The 26526-nt window shown below is 41.6% G+C and overlaps 1 protein-coding gene across 1 annotated transcript in view; it reads right to left on the bottom strand.

Annotated features, from left to right (window-relative positions):
• RPA1 (replication protein A1) overlaps positions 1-26526 on the bottom strand; it is a 60320-nt gene that overhangs the window by 20315 nt on the left and 13479 nt on the right. Inside the window, exons 5-7 of the mRNA XM_080681530.1 lie at positions 12625-12713; positions 3526-3618; positions 1093-1225 (exon numbers count right to left, since the gene is read on the bottom strand). Of these exons, the coding sequence (XP_080537656.1) occupies positions 1093-1225; positions 3526-3618; positions 12625-12713 (315 nt within the window). The remainder of the gene's footprint in view (positions 1-1092; positions 1226-3525; positions 3619-12624; positions 12714-26526) is intronic.

The raw sequence follows: 26526 nt of genomic DNA, 5'->3' as shown, positions 1-26526 counted from the left end.
CACGAGATCCGCCATGCAGTCCTGGTGCCCATCCTGCACGTGGGCGTGGAGTACATCAGTTTCTCTACTTATAATTTCACAGGGAAACATATCTCCCTGCATTGCAAAGAACTGAAGAATGCAACTGCTAAAATTAATTTTTAATGGAACAAAGTAATATAAAAGACACGTCTCTTCAGGGTATGTTAATGTGGTTAATACAAATAGAACAGAGTCTTTTAGCCAACGATATCAGGGTATCGTTTTTTAGACTAAAAGTCAGCTGTTTATATGATGAGAAGATAAACACCTTCTGAATTAGAACAAATATTTAGTTTTACTCACAAGACTATGAGACATGTCTATCTAAAAAAAAATTCTTAATTGATTTGAGAGGAAGGAAGAGGGGTAGAGAGATAGAAACATCAATGACAGAGAAACATCAATCGCTGCCTCCTGCACACCCCCTATCGGAGATCAAGCCTGCAACTCAGGCATGTGCCCTGACTGGGAATTGAACCAGTGACCTCTTGGTTCATGGTTCGATGCTCAACCACTGAGCCACATCAGTCAGGCTATCAAATTATTCTTAAAGCATTAAATATTTTAAATTTCAAAATGAATGAAGCACAATATGCTATGGCAGACTGCTCTTTTGGCCATTCTTGTCTGTTAAGAATATTCAAGGTTGCAACAATTTGTACCCTCCTGCCCTCAGGAAAAAAAAAAAAAAAGAGGAAACCTATTTTATGTGTGGTAGCAGTTCACTCATAAATAAGACAAGAGCCCATAATAACCTCTTATACTGTTTTTGTTTTTTGTTAATCCAAGGATATTTTTCCATTGATTTTTAGGTAGAGTGGAAGAGAGAGGGAAAGACAGAGAAACATCGATGTGAGAGAAACACATCAATTGGTTGCCTTCTGCACACATCCTGACCAGGGCCCAGGCCAAGGGAGGAGCCTACAACCAAGGTACATGCCCCTGACTGGAATCGAACCTGGGACCCCCTTTAGTCCACAGGCTGAAGCTTTATCCACTGAGCCAAACGGGCTAGGGCCTCTTCTACTGTTTTGTAAGTACATTCTGAACTTATTCTACAGAGTAACTCACTTGGATTGGTAAGGGGTGAGGCTGGCAATGGGTACCACTTTGGCCTGTGATCCCCCGGAACTGTTCACTAGGCTGGTACCTCCAGTTTTTCCAAATATCTTCGAGGCACCATAAGCCTTAGGTACAGTGGACCCTTTAAAAACAAAAAGAAGGACAATCATTATTCTATTTAAATTAACTCTCAATTACTGAGGTGTCACTGGTGAAATCGTAACAAAACAAGAGGCAAAGTTTTTCCTTTTGAGCAAACAAGAGATATGGAAATCAAACAGAGACCAAAACAAGAGGCTAAAAAAACAATTCAGAGAGAGGACTGGGAACACAGAAGTTCACTGTCTATTTGCTGTCTTCAATCCCGAGGTCAAGATGATGATGGTAATGAACCCAGACCCTGATCCACCCTTCTTAAACTTTTCTCTTGTATCAGTGGGCAAGATCATGGGTCAGAAAAAGGAAATCAACCTCCTTGACTGGTAAAACTTATGAAAGTCACTAGCTGCATAAGAAAAAGAGCAAAAAGAAAGGCTAGGAAGTAAGGGTCATAGTGGATGAACCATGCAAGGTGAAGGATGCCTGTCACAATTATATCACCTCAAAACACCCCCAGAAAACTCCCAATCCTCCACTGGTCTCCAGGACTGACCAGTGCAGAACAGTTTATGGGATTGGGTTTAGTTGGGAGCAAAGGGCAAGAATCAGTTGTTGGTCCAGGACAAGTAGGTGGCCGGCCACCAGGATCCCTTCTGCCTCCTCAATCCAAGCCCACGCAGCTGCCCCCACTGGAAAAGAATAGGTAATTAAAGCTTATAAGCACATGAACTCCTTTGGCACACTGTTTCTGTAAAGCTTCAACCTCCAAATTCAGAAAATATATTTTAGTCCAATGATTTCATATCTTCTATATCAAAACATTTCATAATGGAATTTGGCTAGAAGTATAAATCTACCATTATTCAGCACTTACTGAGTTTCCACAGCAGGCAGCACTATTCTAGGTATTTGTAGCACTTAGTAAAAAAATATACAGACTGTCCCAGATTTTAAAATGTTCTATTCTAACTGCGGAATTGAGAGAGGGCTACATACACAACAATGATTATGCCAAGAAGCACATGTGCTTTGTAGAATATGTATGTATGTATATCTACCTAACACATAATATACAATTATGTAAAATACACAAACACATCCAGTTTTCATGCCAGTAGCTTCCCCTCAAAACATAGCCAGTCTTTTTTCTTTTACCACCCAGCTGATGTGTGTTTAGAGAACAAGGTTTTAAAAATTAAATATTAATATAAGCCAAAGACAGACAACAGAGAAAATAAGTCTGTGGGAGGAGAGATAAGAATAATATACTCCTATCTGTATTTCAGCATAAGGAAGTGACTTTTTGGTTATTTACCATTTATTTATTTATTTTTAAAATAGATTTTTTTTTTTAAATTGATTTCAGAGAGAGCGGGAGAGAAACATCAATGATGAGGGAGAATCATCATGACCTCCTGGTTCACGGTCAACACTCAACCACTGAACCACACCGGCTGGGCAGTTATTTACCATTTTAGATCATTTATTCTACCACCGCCCTTTAACAGCAGATAATTTGAGAGTTGTGTACGAATAGATGTACTTATAGAGAGATAGAAAGTAGGTAGATAGATTTTGTAAGGTAGATAAAAACATCAAGATCAATGGGGGAAAAGTCACATGTCTTGACAGTTTCATAGAAACATCACTGATGTGCTAACTTTCCCTTTTTTAGACTCTTAGCATTGAACAATAGAAACCAGCTGAGAGGAGAGGATTTGGTGTATGTGAAGCAGTACAGAAAAAAGGCGCCTCTAAAGGAATCCAACTAAATTCTACAAATCATCATTTTCAATGGTAGTTCCTGAAGTAAAGGCCAGGAGGAACCAAAACGATTCCATCACAGTCTCTGGGGACCAGCTGTGGAGAAAGTTAAAAGAAGAAACCATTTCTCACCCATAAGACTGAGAAGCAAATCTACGACCAATATAAATGACACTGTCTTCAAGCTAAGAAAAATTCTCAACAGCCCTCAATGGGAAACTTGGAGAGAGACAAGCCACATTTAATAAGCGGATCCTAGATAGTTAAAAGGCTAGAATTTAAAAGCTATGTAAATTCACAAAGTCAAGAGGGTGTAAAACTCCAAGATGTGAGAAACTACCAGACATACTATTAACAGAGAACCATTCATCACAACGATAAAAAAATGGCATATTAAGTATCTTTAAAATACTATCTTTAATCATTTTTTCAATCATATACATTGTAATAAGAACTGGCCTTATTCTTTGTCACGGATGGCATTCTGAACATTCCCTTTAGTCCCAGGTTGAATTTCAAAACATTATTCAAAAGCCTGACACTTATAATCAGCACGGAGCCCCCTGTGGCAGGTCTTACCCATTCCCGAGCTCCCATTCTGTGGCTGGGGCCTGCTGGTCGGTGGACTGGTTGCTGAGACTGGAGAAGGACCTCCCTGCTGCTGCCCATGTCCTGAGGATCAAAAGAGAAAGACTGTTTGGGTGCAAATAACTTGGGTTCGAAGATTTAAACTTAAGTAGAAGAAATACTCTGACAAAATCTGAATGTTCTGATTTTGTCAAAGACTCTCATGGTTCAGAATTCATGCTAGGGCAGGCAGTAGCATGCAGTGAATTTGCTAGGCGGTTCACTTTTGTTTTCATTACATAAAAGGTTGGCTCCATTTACCTTTCACCTGCTTATAATTGATAGCTTTCGGTTTTAATGAGGTTCTCCCCTAAAGCCTTGCCCATTTCTCTCGCATGAACCCGAGGTAAAGTCATTGGGCTGAATCTGTGACAATGCCACTATTTCCATAGCAACAAATCGATGTCATCAACAGAACTCTGTGTTCGCGGCAGGCTCTATTAGAAGAAAAGGCTGGGTGGTAGGAAAAACCTAAAAGCAGTTCAATTGTCTCTGAAGTGCTCCAGCTTCAAAGGAAAGCAGACATTCAGAAAGAATTCTACCCCTTCCCTCCCAAACAAAGCCACCTTATTTTGCAACTGACAGTGGTGGAAAATGAAGAGTTGAAAGAGGTTCAGGTACCATGAAGTGCTAGAGAGCCGTCACAGCAGGCAGAGATGCCAGCGGAGTTCAGAAGCAGGTATGTCAAGGAAACAGGAAGATTAAAAGGAAAGGAGGGGAGATGAACATGTCTCTCAAGCAGAAAATAAGAAATGCCCGCATCCTTCCTACAAATGTTTATGAAGTTGAAAATGTTAAAATAGCAAAATACACCTAATTGAAAAAAAAAAAAAAAAGAGAGAGAGAGAGAGAGAGAGAGAGAGATTTATGGAAATTGACTTGCCTAATTGGCACTAAAAGTACAAGTCAACCTAATCTGGGCTGCTCACCAAGAGTGCTTGCAGCACACAAGTGTAGCTCAAAAAAAAATTTCCTAGAGAGCCCTAAGAACAAAAATGGTGAGCACAGCCTACCAGCTCCCCTCCTGCCGCCTCGCCTTGGCCTTCTCCCATCGCTGGGCTTACTCCTGTGTCTCACTCAAATGGGCACATTACACACTGATGTCATTTCCTCCTGCCAATATTACTCTTCACTGGGACAACTAAATGAGAGTTAGCTGTGCCATTAGAGTAAAATTAATTTAGCATAAAATTAAAAAGGTTAAACAGAATTGTTTATTCTTTAGTTTGTCCTATGGAGAGAAAAATTGTCCTTATTTACATAGAAAGAGTCTAGATTCTTGATAATACTGTTCGCTTTCCCACTATCTCTGAATTTACAAAGTGTCACAGAAATTGAATGGGAGAATTGCACTTCTTTGATAATGTGTCTTATGAAGGAACATTTTGAGATTCTACAGTGAACCTTTTTTTTTTTTAAATCAGTAGGAAAAACATGAGTTGCTCAGTAAATAATATTAGGAGTTAATGGGGGGCGGGGGGGGGAGGAGGGAGAGAGAATGCATCCCCCCCCCCCCCGCTTCGCTTCATGAAATATACTATTAAAAAGAATGGAAAGATTTAAACATTCAAAGATGTTACCATAAAAATACACAAAGCCCTGCTCTACTACACCCTAGTTCTTCTCTCTCTTCCACTGTCTCAAATATGTACAAACTCTCAAGTCCTCTTCTCATTACCATGCCTGCTTCTTCAAATATCTTATTAAACAGACCATGGTCATGGGACCATGCTGATCGCTTACCAAATTTCTATCAAAACGTAACCATAAGAGATCAACCAAAGGACTTGTATGCATGCATATGAGCATAACCAATGGACACAGATAGTAGAGGGGTAAGGGCATGTGCTGGGGGGGTGGGAGCAGCTGGGGAGAGGTCAATGGGGGGAAAAGGAGACTCATGTAATACTTTAAACAATAAAAAATTTAAATTAAAAATACAAAAAAAAAAACAACAACAAAAAACGTAACCAACCTTGCCCTAGCCGGTTTGGCTCAGTAGATGTAGCATCAGCCTGTGGACTGAAGGGTCCCAGGTTCAATTCCAGTAAAGGGCACATGCCCGGGTTGTGGGCTCAATCCCCACAGGGGGCGTGGAGGCAACAGATCCAGGGTTCTCTATCACCATTGATGTTTCTCTCTCTCTCCCTCTCCCTTCCTCTGTGAAATCAATAAAAATATATATATATTTTAAAAGTAACCAACCTTTATGAGGCACCTAGAGTAGTCAAATTTAGAGGAAGAAGAACAATGGAGTGGAAAATGGGGAGTGAATGTTTCATGGGTACAGATTTTTAATTTGGGATGACGAAAGAGTTCTGAAGTGGGGATGGCTGCCTAACAACGAGAATGTACTTAAATGCCACTAAACTGTACACTTAAAAGGTGGTGAAGGTACCCTGGCCAATGTGCCTTAGTTGAGTTGGTTGGAGCATCATCCTGTGTACCATAGGGTCTCAGGTTCTATTCCCATTCAGGGCATAAACAGGAGGCAACCGATTGATGTTTCTCTCTTGCATCAATCTCTCTCTCATACATACCAATGAAAAAATACCCTTCAGTGAGGGTTTAAAAAATGGGTATGGTATAAATTTTGCTATGTATACTTTACAACAATTTTTACTTATTTATTTTTAAGTGATTATTGATTTTTTAGAGAGAGCAAGTAGGCATTGATAATAGCTACCATATTTTGAGTGCTTACTATGCACCAGGTACAAAATTAAGCGCATTGTGCCATTTAATCTTTAACTCTATGATATAGATAGTATTATTATACCCATTTAACAGATGAGAAAACTGGGTTACAGAGGTCAAGTAACTTGCCCAAAGTCACACAGCTAGGAAGAGGCAAAACGTTATCTTGAACCCAGGTTTATCTGATTAGACCATCTGCTTCACTATGCAGTTAATTTTTAATTGTAAGCAACCAATCCTGGCAGCTAAAATTCTAATTACATAGAACATAACTAATAACCCTAATATCTGGTAACTGGGAAAAGCTACTAATCTACTTATCAGAGCAATCATCAACTTCTGCTTTGGACTACACTGCAAATCTGGCACAGGACACAAGGGACGGTGTCAAAGTAAATGGATGACAAGGGTCCTGGTACATCCTAAATAGCAACAATTGCTCTTCAATTTAACGCACTGCAACACAGCCACTGACCACAGACCTGAAAGAAATTAGCCTACAGCTAAATTAAAATCTTGCTAAAATTTAAAATTATACCCCAACAGAAATGCATAGACGCAACTTCGGATAATCTTCTGTGTTGTGCCACCTGCAAATCAAACCATTTCAGTAAGAAGGATCAAGATTGTAATTCGGCGGAAACCGGTTTGGCTCAGTGGATAGAGCGTCGGCCTGCGGACTGGAGGGTCCCGGGTTCGATTCTGGTCAAGGGCATGTACCTTGGTTGCGGGCACATCCCCAGTAGGAGGTGTGCAGGAGGCAGCTGATCGATGTTTCTCTTTTATCGATGTTTCTAACTCTCTATCCCTCTCCCTTCTTCTCTGTAAAAAATCAATAAAATATATTTAAAAATAAATAAATAAATAAAAATAAAAGTAGACTCTAGCCCTAGCTGGTTTGGCTCAATGAATAGAGTGTCGGCCTGCAGACTGAAGGGTCCCAGGTTCGATTCCAGTCAAGGGCACATGCCCAGGTTGCGGGCTCGATCCCCAGTAGGGGGCGTGCAGGAGGCAGCTAATCAATGATTCTGTCTCATCATTGATGTTTCTCTCTCTCCCTCTTCTTTACTCTCTGAAATCAATAAAAATATATATTAAAAATGCCCTAACCAGTTTGGCTCAGTGGATAGAGTGTCGGCCTGCAGACTGAAGGGTCCCAGGTTCGACTCCGGTCAAGGGCATGTACCTTGGTTGAGAGAACATCCCCAGTAGGGAGTGTGCAGGAGGCAGCCTATTAATGATTCTTTCTCATCATTGATGTTTCTCTCTCTCTCTCTCTCTCTCTCTCTCTCTCTCTCGCTCCCTCTCCTTTCCTCTCTGAAATCAATAAAAATATATTTTAAAAATATATATGCATATATTTTTTTAAAAGTAGACTCTAGCTCCTCAAGTTACTTGCACTCACACCTATCTTTTTGTTGTTATTGTTAATCCTCACCCGAGAATATTTTTCCATTGATTTTTAGAAAAAGTGGAAGAGAGGGGGAGAGACAGAGAGCCAGAGAGAAAAACACCAATGTGAGAAAGACACATCAATTGTTTGCCTCCCACACATGCCCTGACCAGGGCCAGGGATCAAGCCTGCAACTGAGGTACTTGCCCTTGACAGGAATCAAACCCGGGACCATTCAGACCTGGGGCCAACCCTCTATCCACTGAGCCAAACCGACCAGGGTCTATCACTTTTATTATCATTATAATGGTAAGTGAGCCACCAGCAGATAAAAATTAGGTAACACACGATGGAGTGCACAGAGTGACAAAAACTCAATTTCTACTAACAAGTGCTTTCTTAACAACAGGCACAAAGAATATGAAGAGTCAATCCAAAAGTTATAATTTCCTGTTGGCAGAAACAGACAGAATTGGGCTGAAAAAAAAAATCCAGCTAGTAATAATAAGTAATACTACGAAGTATCATGTAAGAAATTTAAGTCTAAGTAAAATATTATAGCTAGAAATAGTGTAGGTACATAGAACTAATATACATATTGACAAAAACATACAGCGGTTAATATGGGAGATATAAAATCATCCAAACCAGTACTGTAAGAAACATGAATTGTGCTTGAAGTTTCATTTCTCTACCTTTTGAAAATCCTGTAAGTATTTATTTAATGTAGTTAGTACTAGTACCATAGAACAATTTCAGTGCACATTTTGGAATTCCTCTGGCTATTTCTGGGCTGGAGTTAGTCAATCATTTGACTGATCACCTGATATGCCACAGGTTCTGGGTTAGGTGCTGGGAGGGTACAAACCTGACTTCAGTTCTCTACCCACTAATAGCAGTTCCCTTGCTCCCACAATAGACAATTAGCAAACATTTCTGTGAAATTGGTAGCAATCATTGTAACAAAGCCATTTCTATCACAGCCTGGCCCAAGTAACACCCGTTATTGACCTAGTTACAAAGACATTCAATAACAAATAACCCTAAACCGAAAAATTTTCTCATCTTCCTGCACTTAAACATAAACAGATCCTGAAGAAAGGGAAGAACCAGTGGAACTGGATACTGAAACAAAGGAGTTTTTCCCACAGTTCTATAGTTCTAACCCCAAGCAGTAATTGACTTTGAACCCTTTATCTTTATTCCAAATGCTTTTGCCCTTGAAACACAAAATGTCCAAACAATCATTCAATTAAATACAACATAAAAAACAACAACATTAGAAATCTGGCCAAAGGTGATAACATTGGGCACCACCATCTCTCCCTCACCTCCACAGCATCCAAAGATTTCCTGGAGATGCTGAGAAATGCTGTCTTAGCTGGCCTTTCTAAAAAAAGCTGAGAGTAAGATAAGCCAACTCCCGATCAGGGCACACACCTGGGTTGCAGGTTTGATCCCTAGTCGGGGAGCCTATGGAAGGGTTGATGTTTCTCTCTCTCTCTCTCCTCCATTCCTCTCTCTCAGCATGTCCTTAGGTGAGGAATAAAAAATAAAATCAAATCTAGAGGTTCCATTTCTGGAAGAAGCATGGTAATGACCTAGTCCCAAATCTGCCCACTTCTCCTAAAACTTACATAGAGCAACAAAGGGAATAAATACCCACACCAGACCCAAACATCCATATACAGACTACATCTTTAATGAAACTAGGAAACTAAGAAAACCCACAACTTCTAAATTATGTGAAAGTGAAGCCCCAAACACTACAAACCAAGAAACCACAATGGTAAGACAAAAGCAGGATAAATTATTTAAATGTAAAAAATAAGATCTTGCAGGTACTAAAATAAAACATGGGTGAATGAATGTCTTAACTTTGTAACGAGGAAGACATTTCTAACTACAGCTTCAAATCCCAAAGTCATAATAAAATAATTGGAAAATTCAACTTCTAAAAACAAAAACACAGCTGCATAGCAAAAACACCATAAGCAGAATAAAAAAGACTTTGTAACTCATATCAGAGAAAATGGTTTGATCTCCCTCTACTTTTAAGTATGTTTTGTTGTTGTTGTTTTAATTGATTTCAGAGAAAGGAAGGGAGAGGGAGAGAGAATCATCAATAGGCTACATCCTGCATGCCCCCTACTGAGGATCAAGCCTGCAACCCAGGGAATCAAACCCTAACCTTCTGGTTCATGGGTCAATGTTCAACCACGGAGCCATACTTGCTGCCCCCTCCCACACACACTTTTTAAAGAACTCTTAGAAATTGAGAAAAAAAAGAGACAAATAATCCAAAAGTTAGTTCACAAGGAATAAAAGGCCCTTAAGTGTTTAAAGGGATGTTCACCTTGCTCAGAATAAAGCTTACCTACATGGAGATGCCAGTTTTCACCTATCAGATTGGCAAATATTCAGAACTTTAACAAGAGAGGATGTTATTCATGTTCACATAGCTTTTCACACACTTGTGAAGAAACCAATATTTTCATGCCTTGCTGGTGGGAATGCAAAATGATACCATTCCATGGAGGGGACTCCAACCATACCTAATACCTTTCTACCACAGATGCATTTACCCACTGATCCAGCAATCTCACTTCTGGCAATAAAACCCCATCTGCCCATAGACCTGCATATATACAAAGCTATTCATTGCAGTAGTATTGTAACAACAGAAAAACAACTCAAGTATCCATCAATAAAGGGCTAGTTATACTATGGAGCAGCCACACAACAGAACACTCTATAACCATTAAAAAAAAAAAAAAAAAAAAGGGTCCAGCTGGCGTGGCTTGGTGGTTGAGCGTAGACCTAGGCACCAGGGGATCATGGTTCAATTCCTGGTCAGGGCACATGCCCAGGTTGCGGGCTCGATCCCCAGTGTGGGGTGTGCTGGAGGCAGCCGATTGATCAATGATTCTCTCTCATCATCGATGTTTCTGTCTCTCTCTCCCATTCCCTTCCTCTCTGAAATAAATAAAAATATATTTAAAAAAAAAAAAGGAAGATCTCCAAGTGTATATACATATGAAACTATCTTTAAGCTGAAAGTTTTTTAAAAAGCAGAATAAAAAATAGCCCTGGCCAGTGTGGCTCAGTCGATAGGAATGTCATCCATACACCAAAAGGTCCCGGGTTTGATTCCCAGTCAGGGCACATACCTAGGTTGTGGGTTTCATCCTTGGCCACAGTCCGGGCACATGCAAGAGGCAAGCAATTGATGTTTCTCTCTCTCTCTCTCTTTCTCTCTCTCTCTTCCCCTCTCTGTCTCCCTCCTTCCCCTCTCTCTCAAAATCAATGAAAATGTCCTCAGGTAGAGGATTTATTTTTTCAAAACAAGATAGTGTACATAGTATCCTGACTTCTTTGTACATATTCATTCATTAAAACTTATATAATTTTTAAAAATGGAATTAAGATATTCAGATAGCTTTTAAAAGAAAACATTAATTGTTGAATAGATTATAGTTACATGCTTCAAGTTAAAACTACAAATTAAGTATTCAGAGAAATCTTACTCCTACCCCTGCCTCCTGCTACACTGTTCCTATCCACCGCTAATCCGTTTAGGCAACCAATTTTAGAGGTTTCTTTTTCTTCTTCATGTGTTTATTTTTTTATTTTTAAATATATTTTTATTGATTTCAGAGAGGAAGCGAGATATGGAGAGAGAGAGAGAAACATCAATGATGAGAGAGAATCATTGACCAGCTGCCTCCTGTACACCCCAACACTGGGGATTGAGCCTGCAACCTGGGCATGTGCCCTTGACTGAAATCGAACCTGGGACCCTTCAGTCTGCAGGCCAACACTCTATCCACTGAGCCAAACCAGCTAGGACTTCATGTGTTTATTTTTATTAGACTTGGTGGTAGAGCAGACAAACCTTCTCCTTTTAGAAGAGCAATGATTGAAGTTTTTTGCCTTTTTCTAGACCTATTATTGCCTCTCTTATTTAAAGTCATTGAATGTTTCTAATTTAATGTTTTTCTACATATTTTCACAAGAACATGAAAATCATTATCAAGAGATAACCACTGCCCAGCCAGTGTGGCAAAGTGGTTGAGTGTCAATCCATGAACCAAGAGGTCACCGGTTCAACTCCTGTTGGGGCACATGCCTGGGTTTCGGGCTCGATCCCCAGTAGGAGGCATGCAGGAGGCAGCCAATCAATGTTTCTCTCTCTTTCTCCCTCTCTAAAAGCAATAAAAACATATTAATAATAATAAAAAAAAAGATAATCACTGTTGCCCTGGCCAGGTGATTCAGATGGTTAGAGCATCATCCCAATACTCCAAGGATGCGGGCTTAATCCTCCGTCAGGGCACATACAAGAAGCAACCAATGAATGCATTAATAAGTGGAACAACAAATCAATGCTTCTCTCTCTCCCCCTTTCTCTCTAATATCAGTAAATAAATAAAAAATAAAAAGATAACCACTGTTGAGAGGACTCTGGGAAAATGGCAAGCATAGGAAGCACCAGTAACCTATCTCCCAACCTAAACTACAGTTGCACTGGCAGAATCTGTCTGATATAGCTATTCTGGAGGAAGCAGTCCTGTGGGATTGAGCCGTCAGCCTGTGGGATCTGATGCTAACTCCAAGCAGGTAGTATCAGAACTGAACTGAATTGAATTATAGAACTCCCAACGGGTGTCCACAGAGAATTCAAGAACTGGTTAGTGCGGGGAAACTCTCCCTACATCTAGTCACTGAAGTGCTGGAAATGTGAGTGTTGAGTAATGAGAAAAACAGAGGAGAGATTTTTCCTTTATGGAATCTAATCATCATTTCTTCAGTCCTGAACGAAACGGAAAGAACCTGGGTCCCAGGCCCCCAAATCACTAGTTTTATTAAGACTAACAAATCAAACTGAATCCAAAAGGTAGAATTCTAGATCTACAGAGAGGTATTCATTTGAGTGCTACAACCTATAAAAAGCATTTTACCTTCATTATAGGGCACTGGGTTGCCAATCTTTGCTCCAACTGCTTCCGCTGATTTCAAAACCTCTAATTCCATCAAAATAACTACTCTCCTGCAAAGGCAAAGAAAGAGAAACAAGTTAGAAAAAATAAATTCAGAAGCCCTTTACATGACAAGCTACTTAAAAAGCTTTCCCCCAATAATCATTTTGATAAAAACTATTTCCCTTTGTCAGCTGGTTTTCATTACTGAATAACTTGAGAAATATATGATAGCAATTCCTACATAAATATTTTCCTAATCTTTCACTGCATCATTATCAAGGCTTTTTATGATCACAGGGTTTTCATTTCTCATCTAGTCCCTTAATTAAAATGCAGTGTCCTTACGATGTACCGTACCTTCAAGGAGCAAATGATATGATAAGAATTTAGATTGATAAGCACAGGAATATGTGGCACAACAGGCGATTATCTATTTTTAGAAAGATAATACTTATCTAAACAATTACCTTTCCCGGTGAAAACCAATATGACTGCAGATTTCTTTTTAAGTAATTATTATCTAAGAATATACAGTTCTTTGACCTATTTTTAACTCTGATTAAAACCCATCAGTAACTTCCTAAGGGCCACAGGCCACAAAAACCCTTTCATGTGTCCTTCAGGCTCTGTATGGTCCGGCCTTGCTAATCTCCAGCTCATCTCACACTAGTTCCCCAAGGATCCCCGCTCTATAGGCACTGTTTTCTTTCATCTTTGATATATGCTATGCTCTCTCCTGCCACAGGGCCTTTGCATATGCACTCTGATGGGGTGGCCTTCCCTTATTCTGCCTCACCTAATACTCATTTTTTTGGCTTTCATTTCATATCACTTCTTCAAGAGACACTTCCCTAAACGTTCGTTTAGATCAGGTTTCTGTTATCCTCTTTTCTATAGCCATGATTGCTTTCCTTCAGCTCACCTCTATGGGGTTTAATTAACATATATGAACATAAAATTATTACTATACTAGAGGCCCAGTGCACTGGGTGGGGGGGGGTCCCCTCAGCCTGGCCTGTACCCTCTTGCAGTCTGGGAGCCCTCAGGGAATGTCCGACTGACGGCTTAGGCCCGCTTTGTGGGGAGTGGGCCTAAGCAGCAGTCTGGCCTCCCTCTGCAGGAGGCAACTGGCGGGACAATCAGGGGTTGGCGCTGGCCAGCTCTGCACCCCCCTACCCGTGACCTACCCTCTGTCACCGCCGCACCGCTGCACCCCGCCCCCCCCCCCCCCCCCCCCCCCCCCGCAATCGCCGTCCCTGCCCTCTGTCCGCTGGCAAGCACCTTGGCTGGCCTGGTGCCGCCTGCTTGCCGGCCCCACCCACCACTGCTGACCAGTCATTCCCCCGTTCAAGCAATTTGCATATTACCCTTTTATTATATAGGATAGTATATATGTTCATTATTAATTTTTTCATGCATGCAGGGGTAGGCAAAAGTAGGTTTACAGTTGTTCATATGGAAAATAATACAATAATTAATGATGATATAATAATAAACTCTGTTTTGCATTCACAATTGTAAACCTACTTTTGCCCACCCCTATATATATAATTGCATATTCATGATTTGATCATCTATTTCTCCTACTAGACTATACTTTCGATGAGGGCAGGTATCTTCTCATGCTTAACGCACAACTGGTCCACAGTTGTTGCTCTACACAAACTTGTAAGAATATCATGATCATATCTGTATTTTAAAGAAAACACAACATGAAAAAGGAATTTTAGGGAAACACAAGTGGAGCACAGAGACCAACAGAAAATGATAGTGGCAACACAGATAAAAACTTATAAAAGGTGGATGGGTTGAAGCAATATTTAAGGAGTTATAAACCCAATTTCACCATGTTGCATCCTTTAAATGATCTGATGGCCATTATTTTGAATTTTTACATACAAATGATCAGTTTGTACTACTTTCTATCAGGATTTCATATCAAGGTAATATTATTTCAATAAAATAAGTTTAAAACTATCTATTCCTGAAAATCAGACACAGATTCTCTATAAAAACTATCCGATAGCCCTAACCCGTTTGGCTCAGTGGATAGAGCATTGGCCTGCGGACTCAAGGGTCCCAGGTTCGATTCTGGTCAAGGACATGTACCGTGGTTGCGGGCACATCCTCAGTAGGGGTTGTGCAGGAGGCAGCTGATTGATGTTTCTCTCTCATGGATGTTTCTAACTCTCTCCCTCTCCCTTCCTCTCTGTGAAAAATCAAAAAAATATATTTTTTTAAAAAACACAAAAACTATCCGATAGCCCTAGCCAGCTTGGCTCAGTGGATAGAGCGTCAGCCTGCGGACTGAAGGGTCCCAGGTTCAATTCCGGCCAAGGGCACATGCCTGGGTTGCGGGCTTGATCCCTAGTGGGGGTGTGCAGCAGGCAGCCAATCAATGATTCTCTCTCATCATTGATGTTTCTCTCTCTCTTCTTCTTCTCCCTTCCTCTCTGAAATTAAAAAAAAAAAAAAAAAATTTAATTTAAAAGAACAACTATCCGATAGATTTTAGTGATGGATATTTCCCTCCAAAATTATACAAATTACTTCCTAAAAGAATAAAAAGGAAGGCTTATCAATCACTTAGCATTACCTTAATACTAAAACCTTAGAGAAAACACACTAAAAAAAAAAGTGTTTTATAATACACATACATCCTAAATAAAATGTTAGCAAGATGAATCCAGCAGTATATCACAAGCACACACCAATCCAAATGTACAGAAAACACAGATAAAACACATTACGCCCTAACCGGTTTGGCTCAGTGGACTGAGCGTCAGTCTGCAGACTGAAGGGTCCCAGGTTCGATTCCGGTCAAGGGCATGTACCTGGGTTGCGGGCACATCCCCAGTAGGGGGCGTGCAGGAGGCAGCTGATCGATGTCTCTCTCTCATCGATGTTTCTAACTCTCTATCCCTCTCTCTTCCTCTCTGTAAAAAAACAATAAAATATATTTTAAAAAAAACAACAAAAAAAAACACATTACGACTTTACAGGGATATAACCAGCAACATCCAGACAGTAAGAAACTGCATGAGGGTAAAGAACGAATTATATTGCCCTGGCAGGTGGGGGCGTCGGCCTGCACACAGAAGGGTTGTGGGTTCGATTTCCAATCAAGGGCACATACCTAGGTTACAGGTTTCATCCCAGTCGGGGCATGTGCAGGAAGCAACCAGTCGATATGTCTCCATCACATTGATGTTTCTCCCGCCCCCCTTCCCTTCCAATCTCTCTTAAAAACAAAAAACAGCCCTGACCGGTTTGGCTCAGCAGATAGAGCGTCAGCCTGCGGACTGAAGGGTCCCGGGTTCGATTCCTGTCAAGGGCATGTACCTTGGTTGCGGGCACATCCCCAGTAGGAGGTGTGCAGGAGGCAGCTGATCGATGTTTCTCTCTCATCGATGTTTCTAACTCTCTATCCCTCTCCCTTCCTCTCTGTAAAAAATCAATAAAATATATTTAAAAACAAAACAAAACAAAACAAAAAAAACAAAAAAAAAAACAAAGGGGAAATATCCTCTGGTGAGGATTAACAAAAACAAAACAAACAAAAAGAATGAATTGCCTGGTTGAACAACTAAAACAATTTAAGAGGGAAAAATTTATGGAGGAGGAACCTGCAGATTCAGAGACTTAAAAGAACTATCATCCTACTGTAGTGCGAACTTTACTTTGGACCCTGATTCAGATAAATTATTTATACAAACACAGACATGAATAGTTGTTTCTAGTTGTTTCTCTCTTTCTCCCCGCTCCCTCCCTCCCTTCTACTCTCTCTAAAAAGCAATGGAAAAAATATCCTTGGGTGAGGATTAACAATAGCAACAAAAAAGGGTTCTTGTCTTTCAAAGATATATACTAAGATATTTATGGATGAAATAATATATGTAAGATTTGTTTCAAAATTATAGAAAATAAATGTGGGAGGGACAAGACAAAACTAGATTGAATATCAGGTGATATAATTTGAAGCTGTATGATGGAATATATGGGTATTCATATACTACATTCTTTATATTAAATATGTTTTTATTAATTTTAGAGAGAGAGGAAGGAAGAGGGGGAGAGAGAAACATCTTAGGCTGCCTCCTGCATGTCCCCTATCCAGGATCAAGCCCAAAACCTGGGCATGTGCCCCAACCAGGAATCGAACTGGTGACCTCTCAGTGCACAGGACTACACTCAATAAACTGAGCCACAATGGCCAGGGCTTCATATATTACACTAGAGGCCCAATGCATGAAATTCATGCACGGGTGCGGTCCCTAGGCCTGGCCGGCGACAGAACCACAAGCATCTAGTGTGGAAGGGCAGGTCCCAGCTGACCTCTAGGCCCTTGGCAGCACCTGGGCCCCCGGGCCCCCGCACAGCCCTGAGTCATGGTGCCCGAGTCCCCAGGCGGAGATGCAGTAAGCGTGGGCCGGATGCCGCCAGGGCGCAGCATGGGCCTCTGGGCGGCCCAGCGGCACTGCATGGAAGCTGAGCAGGCAGTGTGCGCTCTCCCAGCCAGCCTTGCAGACCCGCTCCTGCAGGAACCCACGGGGAGCCTAACGGCCCCTGCAGGTCCAGCCCCTGGGGTCCTGACAGCTGTGCCTGGCTCACCTGGAAGAGGTTGCACGGGTGTAGGGCAGGCTCCTCATGGGCGCCCAGCACCTGAGCGCGGGGGCTTTCCTGGCGCGTGAACCCTGACATTCCGGGGGGTTAGCAGGGGAAGTGAGAGCGAGCTTGGCAGACACCACGCATTCTCACCTCACCTCCGTCCCCGTCACCCCCACCCCCAGGTAGCCAGCAAGAGGTCGCAGCCCTCCTGCCCAGGCACCACAGGAGGTTGGTCGCCGCCACCCACCCCCAGTTCCCAGTCCCAGCCCGGGCCTGATTGGGAGATCAGGGCCTGCAGGCCGTTGGTTGGTCGGCAGGGCGATAGGTCGGGGCTGGGTCCTCCACTGGGCTCCCTCAGCACCTGGGAATTGGGCAGCGGCCCCGCCCCACCCACTTCTGCAGCTGGTCACTCTCTGTGGTGCGATCATCGGGGCGTGGGCCCCCACTCACACCTGCCTTGGCCTGGCGCTGCCCGCTCACCTGCTTCACCATCCCGCCGCGGTCCCACTCTCATCGGGGCCCAATGGGGCTGGCACCCCTCCACTGCCGCGCGCTGCTAGTGTGGCGTCACCAACGCCCACCATGTTCCGTGCTACCCCTTGGTAGTCAGTGCACGTCATAGCGAACGGTCGAACTCCCAGTCGAGCAATTTGCATATTAGGCTTTTATTATATAGGAGGATATAGGATTCTTGAATGAAAAGACTATCAAAAACTATAAAATTTAATGCAATTCTTTGCATTCCAACATGACTTTTGTCCTTTCTGACTATATAACTCTATAATTCATAAGGAAGGATAAACATAGAACTGCCAACAAAATCTGGGCAGGGGGAGTAAAGGAAGACATCACCTACAAGTTATTAAAATATTCTACAGATGACACTTTAACTGAAAACAGTATAACACATGTTACTGTTTGTGAGGATGTGGAGAAAATGGAACCCTCATACATTGCTAGTGTGAATGCAAAACGGAATAGCCACTTTGGAAAACAGTCTGGTAGTTCCTCAAAAAAATTAATCATAGCCCTGGCAAGTGTGGCTCAGTTGGTTGGGCATTGTCCCATGCACCAGGAGGCCACCAGTGCGATCCTGTCAGGGCACATGCCTGGGTTGCAGGCTCAACCCAGTAGGGGGAGTGCAGGAGGCAGCCAATGGATGCTTCTCTCTCCTCTCTTCCTCCCTCCATCTCTAAAATCAATAAAAACATATTTTAAACAAATTAATCATTTGAAACACAGTTCTACTCCTAAACAGATATATACAGAAGAAATTAAAACATGTCCACACAAAAACTTGTACTCAAATGTCTATATTATTATTCATAACTAGAGGCCCGGTGCACGAAATAAGTGCATGGGGGAGGGGGTGTGTCCCTCAGCCCAGCCTGCACCCTCTCCAATCTGGGACCCCTCGAGAGATGTCCGACTGCCCGTTTAGGCCCGATCCCGGTAGGATCGGGCCTAAACAGGCAGTCGGACATCCCTCTCACAATCTAGGACTGCTGGCTCCCAACTGCTCACCTGCCTGCCTTCCTGATTGCCCCTAACCGCTTCTGCCTGCCAGCCTGATCACCCCCTAACCACTCCCCTGCCAGCCTGATTGCCTCTAACTGCCCTCCCCTGCAGGCCTGGTCACCCCTAACTGCCCTGGTCACCCCTAACAGCCCTCCCCTGCAGGCCTGGGTCCCCCCCAACTGCCCTTCCCTGCTGGCCTGATAGCCCACAACTGCCCTCCCTTGCAGACCTGGTCCCTCCCCTGCTGGCCATCTTGTGGCAGCTATCTTGTACACATGGGGGCAGGATCTTTGACCACATAGGGGCAGCCATCTTGTGTGTTGAAGTGATGGTCAATTTGCATATTACTCTTTTATTAGATAGGATAGAGGCCTGGTGCACGGATGGGGGCCAGCTGGTTTGCCCTGAAGGTTGTCCTGGATCAGGGTGGGGGTTCCCTTGGGGCATGGGGCGGCCTGGGCAAGGAGCCTGTGGTGGTTTGCGGGCAGGCCACGCCCCCCAGCAACCCAAGTGGAGGCCCTGGTATCTGGGATTTATTTATCCTCTATAATTGAAACTTTGTAGCCTTGAGCGGAGGCTAGGGCAGGCCAGGGCAGGCATAAAGCTTAGCTTCCTCCATCGCTGGGGAAACCCAAGCCTCCTGCTCGTTCCGTGGCCGCAGCCATTTTTGTTGCGATTTATTTATCTTCTATAATTGAAACTTTGTAGCCTTGAGTGGAGGCCAGGCAGGCCAGGAAGTTTGGCTTCCTCCATCGCCGGGGAAACCCAAGCCTCTGGCTCGCTCTGTGGCTGCTGCCATTTTTGTTGGGATTTATTTATCTTCTATAATTGAAATTTTGTAGCCTTGAGTGGAGTCCATGGCAGGCCAGGGTGTGCGGGAAGCTTGGCTTCCTCCATTGCTGGGGAAACCCAAGCCTCCTGCTTGCTCTGTGGCTGCAGCCATCTTGGTTGGGTTAATTTGCATACTCGCTCCTGACTGGCTTGTGGACATAGCGGAGGTATGGTCAATTTGCATATTACTCTTTTATTAGCTAGGATAGTGAAAAGGTGGAAAACAACCAAATATCCAAACAAATACATAAACAAAATGTGACATATCCATACAATGGAATATTATTTGGCGGTAAAAGGAATGAAGTATATTCTACAACATGGATTTACTTGAAAATATGCTGAGTAGAGGCTAGTCATAAAGGACCACATATTATATGATTTCATTTATATGAAATATCCAGAATAAACAAATCTATAGAGACAGAAAGTAGATTTGTGGTTGTTGATGGCTGGGAAGGATGGTGAGTTTGGGAATAATGGTTTAAGGGTTCAGGGTTTATTTGGAGGGGTGATAATCTAAAATTAATTGTGGTAATGGCTGTACAAGTAAATGTACTACAAACCATTTTACACTTTAAATTGATGAATTGTATGATATGTAAATTATATCTCATTAAAGCTGTTACCATCCTAGCCGTTTGGCTCAATGGCTAGAGCATTGGCCTACGGACTGAAGGGTCCCGGGTTCGGTTCCAGTCAAGGGCACATGCCTGGGTTGCAGGTTTGATCCCCACTAGGGAGCATACAGGAGGCAGCCGATCAGTGATTCTCTCTCATCATTGATGTTTCTATCTCTCCTCTCCCTTCCTCTCTGAAATCAATAAAAATATATTTAACCATATTTAAAAGAAGAAAAATGTCATTGGTTGACTTTATAAAAAAAAAAAAAGCTGTTGCCCTAACTGGTTTGGCTCAGTGGATAGAGCGTCGGCCTGCAGACTGAAGGTTCCCAGGTTTGATTCCGGTGAAGGGCATGTACCTTGGTTGCGTGCACATCCCAGTAGGGGGTGTGCAGGAGGCGGCTGATCGATGTTTCTCTCTCATCAATGTTTCTAACTCTCTATACCTCTCCCTTCATCTCTGTAAGAAATCAATAAAATGTATTTTTTTAAAAAAGCTGTTACCAAAAAAAGAGGGAAAAAAGGGCATATAAACTCCATGGCACTGACAGAGAATCGACAAACAGATCAATGGAAAAGATGGCAAACTCAGAATAAATTAAATAAATGAAATACCAGTCTCTCTGTATCTACTTCTGCCACCAACCATCAATTCTCCACAGAGCTATCAGAATAACCTTTTGGAAACTTTTTAAAACTTAAAACAGATCATACCACTGCTACCCTTCTCAACACCCCATGGCTTCCCATCACACTTAGAATAAAACCTAAACTCTTTACTAGGGTCTATAGGCCCTTCATGATATGGGCTATCCATTTAGAAAAAAATTAAGCTAATTCCTCCTTCATATTCTAGGTAAAAATAAGCCGCAGATGAAGTATTTAATTCCATGTCACAAGATACCATAAACAGACTATAATAAAGCGGGATAAAATATTTGAAACCACTAACAAAAAATTAATCAGTATCACAGTTCCTCCCCCCCCCCACAAAAAGCATGAACAAAGTATATAATAAAATGCTATACAAAGAACTACAAAGTCAATAAATACATGAAAAGATGCTTGAACTCATTAATAAAAATTTAAATTTTAAAAATGATTAGCAATATTTTTAAAAATTAGAAATACCTAATATATTGACAGGGTTAAAGGGAAACCAGCATTCATTTTTTAAATAAAAGTTTTAAAGATATCATACCAGCCCTAGCCAGTTTGGCTCAGTGGATAGTGTCAGCCTGTGGACTGAAGAGTCCTGGGTTCGATTCCGGTCAAGGGCACATGCCTGGGTTGCAGGGAGCATACAGCAGGCAGCTGATCAATGATTCTCTCTCATCATTGATGTTTCTATCTCTCTCTCCCTCTCCCTTCTCTCTAAAATCAATAAAAATTTTTAAAAAATAAAGATATCATACCATAAAATTTACCTTTAAAAGTATAATTCAATCATTTTTAGTATATTCAGAATTGTACAAGCATCAACAGTACCTAATTCACCCACAAAAGAAACCCTGTGGCAGTCACACTCCATCTCCCGCCCTTGGGTACCACAAATCTAACTTTTGTATCTATGGATTTGCCTATTCAGAAACAGAAACATGTACAAAACATTATGAGTATGTTAATTGGTGTACTCTCTACAACAGATGTTCTTTGGCCCCACAATACAAATTCCTAGTATAATCTACTCAGAAATAATAGCATGAACATGTAATATACAATGATGATTGTTAAAGCTCTGCCTGGAATAAACCTAAATGACCATCAAAAAGGTAAGGAGTAAATAAACCATGATGTACGCATACAGGCTCCCAGCACAGGCAGGAGAGAACACAGGCATGCCACCATGCTGAGGTTAAGTGGAATAAGGCAAAGCCCATGGGAATGGAATTCTATCCCTGACTGGAGAGAATGAAGCCTGGGTTTTTGTACTCAACCCCAGCAAAGCTCTCCATCCTCTCCTACAACCTAGAGGACAGAGAAGTGGATAGAAAGCATACTCAAGTACTCAAAAGTAGCGTGGAGTGGAAGATAAGAGGTCCCAAGTGGGAAGGTTGGCAAGGAGCTATGCCTACCCTAGACAAGTCAGAGAAAATATGAAGTCTGGACAGAATTGTCCACATTAAGCATAAACAAGATAAAAAGAAATGACACAGCAACAATGCAACACACCACAATGTATAAAAATTAAAGGAAGAGAGAAAACAGAGACAAATAAAGAATCCAATCTAGAACATAGGCCAAGGAAGGGAATAATACTTCTCAAGAGTGGTTTGCAAAATTAAGACTAAAAAGTCAATAAGATAAGTCAAAAGATGAGATGAAACAAAAGATTGAAAAAAAAGGTGGAGCTTGAAAAGCTAAGGGAAAAAAACTAAGAACAAAAGTAATGCCATTCTATAGATAATATTTAAATTATAAACTTCAAGGAACAGAAGAAAGCTAAAAACTGAACTTATATGTTAGAAAATCTTGAGGTTATCGAATGCATGCGGCAGAAAAAAAAACACCAAAGTTATCCACAACATAAATAAAAACTGGAACTCAAGTGAAATAAAAATTAAGGGATAACACACAGAAAAATTTCTTCGAAAAGAAAGAAATGAACCTACAGACTGAAAGGGCATATCATGTACCAGGGGAAAAAATAAGAACAATTGGCACTGAGACACAGATTGGTTAATTTATTGAGCTGGAAATATAAAGAATTCTTTCAGTTAATACTGAATACAGAACCCATTCAGGTTTCATCAATTGTCTCAATGATATCCTTAAAAGCAAAAGGATCCATTCTGGGATCACTTGTTATATTTAATTATAATCTCTCTTTAGACTCCTTCAATCTGAAATAGTTTCTCAGTCTTTCTTTTATTTTCATGCTTAAGATTGTGAAGATGAGAGGCCAGTTATTTTTGCAGAATGTCCCTCAATTTACCTAAGGCTTCTTCAGGATTAGATACAGATTATACATCTTTGGCAATATAATAGCAGTGAAGCTGTGTTTTTCTCATTGCATCCTATCAGGTAATACACGATTCCTACACGATTGTCCTGTTACTGGTCATGTTAACATTAATCATGGGAATAGGATGCTGTCTTGCCAGGTTTCCCCGCTGTAAAGGTGCCACTTTTCCCTTTACAATTCATAATTATGTGTGGGGAGGTACTTTAACCCTCTATAACTTGCTCCTCATCAAACTTCCACCCATTGTTTCAGCCCCGACCAGGTAGTTCAGAGCATCGTCCCAATACCCAAAGGTTTTGGGTTTGATCCCCGGTCAGGGCACATACAAGAATCAACCAATGAATGTAAAAGTGGAACAGCAAATCGGTGTTTCTCTCTCTCTGTAACATCAATTAAAAGAAACACACTTTTGCCTGGCCGAGAGTGGCTCAGTGGTTACATGTTGACCTATGAACCAGGAAGTCCCAGTTCGATTCCCGAACATGCCCGGATTGTGGGCTCGATCCCGTGTTAGGCATGCAGGAGTCAGCCGATCAATGAGTCTCTCTCATAACTGATGTTTCTATCCTTCTCCCTTCCTCTCCAAAATTAATAAAAAAAGAAACAAAACAAAGCACACGTTCACTCATTGTTTCAGCATCTGTGGTAGGCTGAATGATGCACCACCCAAAAGACAGACAGCCATCTCCTAATCCCTGGAGCTTGTGACTGTCAACTTATATGGCAAAGCAAAGACCTTGTAGGTGTGATTAAGTTAAGGATTGACATGGTGAGATTATCCGGGATCATCCGATGAACCCTAAAGTGATCACATGTATCCTTACAAGAGGGAGGCAGAAGCACGTTTAACACAGACAGAAGTGAAGGCAATGTAACCTCGGAAGCTGAGAATGGAGTGATGCAGCCCTAAGCCAATGCTAGCAACCACCAGGAACGGAAGGGGCGAAGAATGGATTCTCCCACAGGACTTCCAGAGAGTGTGTGGCCCTGCCGGCACGGTGATTTCAGCTCAGTAAAACGGATTCATCTTCTGACTTCCAGGAAGAATAAATTTCTGTTGTTTTAAACCTCCAAGCTTGTGGTAATTTGCCACAGCAGCCACAGGAAGCTTATAGAGCACCTGCTGCTGTTCCCTGAATTATTACTATGATGGTCGCCAAACTATGATATTCTAATTCCATTATTCCTCCTACATTTGTTAAATGGCCTTGTTGTAAGAAAAAGCTTTCTAATTTCAGCCATATATTCATTTACTCAGTATGGATTTAGAAATTCCTTCCTATTTGATTCAATAGGGTGCAATCTATTACTATACTTATTTTGATTTTTTTAAAATTGTCCTAGATTTGGCAAGTGTTAAGACCCTGCAAGATAATTTCTCTGTCCTTTTGATGGCCCCATCTTACTTAATTTCTGGCACAATAAGATATTTCAGGCTCATCTTGTAATTTCCAAGCCTGTAATAGGCCATCCTCCTAGAAGCCCTGATTCTGTTTGTATAAAATGACATTCAAAAACCAAGATCTGAGTGCTAAGTGGGCTCTTAGCTAAGAGGGTATTGCTGCTCCAAAACCTCTCAATAGAGAGATCTAGAAACACACACAAACTATATATACATATATATATGATACACACATGCAAACTAAACATTTATAACTTTCTGTATCTATCAATATACAGTGGAACCTCAGTATTCAATTCATTTCTCAAGCTTAATTCGTTCCAGCAGGCTGTTCGAGAAACAATTTGTTCAAAAGCAGAATTATTTTTCCCCATTAGAAATAATGTAAATTGAATTAATTCATTCCAGACCCCAAATGATTCCGTTTTAACCTTTCTTATATGCCGTACGTGTGTAATGCACTGTTTTATCTATAAACAAACACTTTTCTTAAATTTATCAAACCACCCCAACTGGCCTTAAACTAGTCATTTTCAGGACTGGTTACAGGGGTGTCTTTTAGGAAGTCAGCACACGGCATCTTTGCTTTCTCACTTATGCTGTCGCCAGCTAACTGCTTTTCCTTTATCCAACAAGTTTCCTACCTCTTGTGATCACTGCCTGTGATCATTGTTTCTTTCACACCTTAGCAACATTAGCATTCTTGATGGCCTCTGTTTTAAAATTCAAAACAAACATAGAAAAATATTCATAGAACAATTTATTGAGTTGTTAGGAAGGCAAGGTATAGCTGTAAACTGGCCCATTCTCTCCTTTGTGAGCTGGGAGATGGTTTTTGTCACGCTAGTGTATCAGCATGAAAGGGTTAAGTTAAAACAGACATCCTCCCAACCCCATCCCCTGGAAATAAAGGTCAGAGGTCAGAATTGTTCGAGATGGGAGAACAGAGGTTTGACAGTATACTGAAAACCTCGGGCTTACCAATACCTCCAATTTCAATCCAACATCACAGCTTTTTCTCCCTTGATTGGCCTCCATTGTCCACAATATATTTATTAGATCAATTTCCCCCATACATAACCAATCTCCTGTCATCACCCCCACTACTGCACGCAGGGACACTACCTTCCTCACAATGTCTGTGTTCTCATCTGTGGCTCTAGGCCACCTCCACCCCATTAAAAACAAGCACCCTCCTCTCCCCATTTGGATTCTATCATCTCAAGCTGGGCTGTCACCATCTGCAGATACCATCCTTATCCTGCTCGGACTCCCTCCTCACCCCACTCAGTCTCAACAACCTGCTGCTGTCCCTCCACTCCCACATCCTCAAATGCCCTCTTCACTGGTTGAGGACTCAATGGCGGCTCAGACTCTTCCTCACCCTACTCAGGCTCTGACAACCCATACTGAGCTGCAGCCACCCTCTCTCGGTTATTACCTGCTCATGCTCCAACTTCCTGTGCCAGCCCACAAGACCCCCTCCTCCCTCTGTGCTCTGACACCTGGTTCCAGGCCACCACCACCACCCCCTCCCCTGTACACATCTACCTTGTTTGGCCCCACCTAAAAGCTTTTGGACTGAATTATTCAGAAAGAGAGCAAGAACAATACAGTCATGCGTGGCTTATCCAAGGGGAATGTGCTGAGAAATACATTGATAGGTCATTTCAGTGTTGTGCCAACATCATAGCATGCACTTACATAAACCTAGATTGTATAGCTTACTACACACCTGTCTTTTTTACTTCATAAACTTAAAATTTTTATTTATTTTTCTATTCTATTTTGTGGTAACAGCTTAAAACAAACTCATTGTATAGCTGTACAAAAACATTTTTCTTTTTCTCCATTATCATTTAATATTTATTATTCACCATCATCACAGCAAAATGTTTCTTAGAATACAAGTATAAATATGATCAAATCACAAA

The sequence above is a fragment of the Plecotus auritus genome (assembly GCF_963455305.1).
Source record: "Plecotus auritus genome assembly, chromosome: 7".
Lineage (NCBI taxonomy): Eukaryota > Metazoa > Chordata > Mammalia > Chiroptera > Vespertilionidae > Plecotus > Plecotus auritus.
This window is presented reverse-complemented; position numbering and strand designations above follow the sequence as displayed.